This window comes from Pelmatolapia mariae, linkage group LG3_W (assembly GCF_036321145.2).
Source record: "Pelmatolapia mariae isolate MD_Pm_ZW linkage group LG3_W, Pm_UMD_F_2, whole genome shotgun sequence".
Lineage (NCBI taxonomy): Eukaryota > Metazoa > Chordata > Actinopteri > Cichliformes > Cichlidae > Pelmatolapia > Pelmatolapia mariae.
The window spans coordinates 53,717,320-53,721,175 of record NC_086229.1 but is presented as its reverse complement, the minus strand read 5'-3'; the positions used below and the strand labels follow the sequence as shown (position 1 = coordinate 53,721,175).

The following is a 3,856-nucleotide window of genomic DNA, read 5'->3' as shown; positions in this document are numbered from 1 at the left end:
AAATAAATTTGTTGTTTCAGCTGTTTCAATCTACTGATAAATTATTGAGAGTTGTGACTCTTTTCCAGACACTGAGTCATTAAAACCAATTTAAGGGTTTCCCCACCTGACTCTACAAATTTTCCTGTTTAGAGGCAAAGGAAAATAGAGCCATTTTTTAATTTTCCTTTTTTTCTCTGCTCATGGTCCACTTAACTGATTCCAGTTAAGTACAATTAGAATTAAAAATAAGACTAAAATTGTCCTGGTCCTGGGTTGCTGACCCAGTGTTTTGTGCTTCTGGTTTAACCACTTAAGCCCCACGCCCCCGGTTTTTGAATTATGGTTTTCTATTTATATTGTAATTGTAATTTTTGCATTGAATCTGGTTTCTAGGTTTTCTGTTCTGTTTCTGTGCCTTCCCTGTTTTCCACGTCTGGTTACTTTTGCCTCTGTGCTTCATGTTTCCCAGGTCTGTCATGTCTCAACATCTCTTTGTCTAGTCTGTGTCTCTATGAATGTCATGCTTCCTGTTTTATTTTGATATTCCCATCCCATGTGAACTGTGTCTAGTTTTTCTTTCCCCCGTGTCTCATTATGTCTGATTAGTCCCAGTCCCACTTGGTTTAATCTGGCTTTATGGAGAGAAATGTTTGATATTAAACCAAACCATCCGCTGATGGAAATGTTTATTATTAAAATACTCGCCTTCATTTGTTTGTGTGCTTCCCACACCAATAGCTTCTGATCATGTGTAACAGACTCACTGTGATCTAGGGAATTGTGCACCACATCATCAGTTGTGTTACACTTTATCCTGCTTCAGCTGGAAGCTGATGAAGGGCATTCAGGGAATGTGTCGTTCATTTAAACTGGAAAGTTAAGGCTGGAAACCCGTTTCAGAAATCCTCTGGATCGTACCATGAATCTCATTTGTTTTGCTGTTTTTGATTCACTTATTGAAACTTTAAACAATAAGACAGGGAAGATATGATTAGATGACACTCGCTGGGTGCAACAACCAGCCTCCAATGACGCCACACCCTGAACCCACTGCTCAACCCCTCCCCTGCAGCTGAGCCACAAATTACACTGTCTGTCATCACTATAACTGCATGTTTACAATGTGGATATTGATGTTATATAACAATGATGATACAAAACAATATGAAAACATAATTTAATTGAGCAAAAAACTATTTATTAACAACTATTAGTATAAATAAAACATTCATTCTTTTATATTTTAATAGCAAAAAAACATTAAAGCAGACGTGTGTCCAAACCTCCTCCATATCCTTTTGTATGGTGCTGTCATCAGCTCGATACACAGGGGCATCCTGAGTAACTCCATGTAACTAAAATAACGCTAAAACAATCAATTCTCTAATCATTGACTAACTGATGAATCACTGCAGCTCCAATATATTTTTGCTTTTGACAACCCACTACAGCAACTACAGAATAAAATCACTAACCAGACTGATGACAGATTTCAAACATGCTGAATATGAAGAGTAGTATCATTTAAACTCACATGATTATCAGCCATAAGAACAAATTCAGATTTATATTGATGTAAGGTATATAAATGTAAGTACAGTTTGAATCAGGGAAATATTATTTTCACACATCAATGGGCCACTGAACTTCTCAGCTTCTAAAATGTAAAACCTCATTTAGAAACTACACAAGTACATATAATGGTCAGGGATCAACATGAACCTGTCTTCTCTATTTGACTTTAATCAACTCTGCAGTGGCTCCATAAATTACAGGATGAAGTCCAGCATAGAGCGGCTGAGTGAATGTGGTCTGGACTCTGTGGAGGAGAGTCATGGTTTCAGAGACGCTGTAGAAAGACAGAATACCTGCTCTGTGATCCAGGTACACTCCTACTCTGGAGGACCGAGGACCTGAGAGGACAGTGTAGACTTTGTTGTGCCAAAATTGAAAATTGTTTGTGTCACACGTTAATGTCCAAGATTTGTCATTGTATCCAAATCCACATTCCTCTGAGCTCCCTGCTCTGCTGATATTCTTGTATGCGACTGCTACTAAAACTAATCCCCCTCTACACTCCACCTCCCAGTAACAACGTTCAGTCAGACTCTCTCTACTCAGGACCTGAGAACATCCAGTGAATCTGTCTGGATGATCAGAATAAGACTGTTGTTGTTCCATAAATGTTACTTTTCTGTTCCCCTCAGACAATAACAGCTGTCTGTTTGCTGTGTTTGGATCCAGTGTGATTTCACGTGAATATTTTAAGAATCCAGCTCTGGTCTTTGGCTCTGCTGGTGACAGTAAAACATCCTCTTCAGTGACTGTCAGTGAGATGTTTGTCCATTCCTCTCTCAGAATGTCCTGTAGTTTATCTCTGGTCTCTGACACAGCTGTTGTCACATCCTCAAAGTAGCTCAGAGGACGAATATTGATGCTGGATGAGTGTGTAGACTCACTGAGTGCTGACAGTGAGGGGTAGTTGTGTAGAAACTGGTTATGATCCTCTGTGTGTGAGAGCTGCTCCAGCTCGCCGTCTTTCCTCTTCAGCTCAGCGATCTCCTGCTCCAGCTTCTCCTGAAGCTCTTTGACTCGACTCACTTCAGTTTCCTGCTGGGATCTGACCTGCTGCTTCACATCAGAGCTTCTTTTCTGGATGAGACGGATCAGCTCAGTGAACATCTTCTCACTGTCCTCCACTGCTTTATCAGCAGAGCCATTGATGGCCTCCACCTCCTGTTGAAGCAGCTTCACATCTTTCTCTCGCTCCTGGATTCTCTGCTGGATGTTTAGTCGTCTCACCTCGAGCTCCTTCTGCTTCTCAGTCCTTTCTGCTGCAGCTGGGACTGTTTCATGGCCTTTATGTTCATCCATTGTGCAGAGATAACAGATACTCTGCTGATCAGTACGACAGAAAATCTTCATCACCTCATCATGACGAGAGCAGATGTTCTCCTGGAGCTTCTTGGAGGGGGCCACCAGCTTGTGTTTTTCAAAGGCAGGAGACTCAAAATGAAGCTGAATATGTTTCTCACAGTAAGAGATCACACACACCAGACAGGACTTGATGGCTTTCAGCTTCCTCCCAGTGCAGACATCACAGGCCACATCTTCAGGTCCAGCATAGCAGTGATCAGCTGGAGCAGCTTGGAGTCCAGTCTTCTTCAGCTGCTCCACTAAAGCTGCAAACATGATGTTTTTCTCCAGGACAGGCCTCGGTGTGAAAGTCTTCCTGCACTGAGGGCAGCTGTGGATTCCCTTCCTGTCCTCTTCATCCCAGAAACTTTTAATACAGTTCCTGCAGTAGCTGTGTCCACAGGCTGTAGTCACCGGATCCTTCAGTAGATCCAAACAGATGGAACAAGAGAAGGTTTCTCGGTCCAGCTGAACTGCTTTCTGCGCCATTTCTCCTCTCAGTGTCAGTGACTGTGTGAGTTTCTCTTTCTTATAACTGAAACTAGTCTGAACTCTGATCTCAACAACCTGTTTTTCTGCAGTGAATGGAGCCTGTCAGCTCTTACACGTCACCACATGTTGGTTACACCCATCTTCAAAGTGCAGATCTGAAGGGGAGGGAATGAGGAAACATGTGGACAGAGAAGAAGTGCTGTGTTTAAGAGCAGGAAGAAGAGGGAGGGTTATCAGGCTGTGCTTCATTCCAGGAAGAGGAGCAGTTTGAGAGTGAAACTGTGTGTTTAACTCTTTTATTATCTTTTATCTTCTCACATCAGCTTTTAAACTTTTCAGCCCTTTCTTCTATATAAATTAACAAATAAATAAAAATGCAGCATTAATGAACAGTGGACATAAATGTCTCATGGTTATAGTCACATGACCAGATTCTAAACCTGTAACTGTCAGAACAGCAGAGGCT

At 41.7% G+C, this 3,856-nt stretch overlaps 1 protein-coding gene across 1 annotated transcript; it reads right to left on the bottom strand.

Annotated features, from left to right (window-relative positions):
* Positions 1–1,713: 1,713 nt before the first annotated feature.
* On the bottom strand, positions 1,714–3,405 carry LOC134617037 (tripartite motif-containing protein 16-like). Its single transcript, XM_063462194.1, has one exon. The coding sequence runs from the start codon at positions 3,385–3,387 to the stop codon at positions 1,714–1,716; it is 1,674 nt and encodes a 557-aa protein (XP_063318264.1). The 5' UTR covers positions 3,388–3,405.
* Between the last annotated feature and the right edge of the window lie 451 nt (positions 3,406–3,856).

Bases quoted from the DNA above. Each gene is read 5' to 3' on its own strand.
- LOC134617037 (XM_063462194.1), bottom strand. From the start codon at position 3,387: ATGGCGCAGAAAGCAGTTCAGCTGGACCGAGAAACCTTCTCTTGTTCC.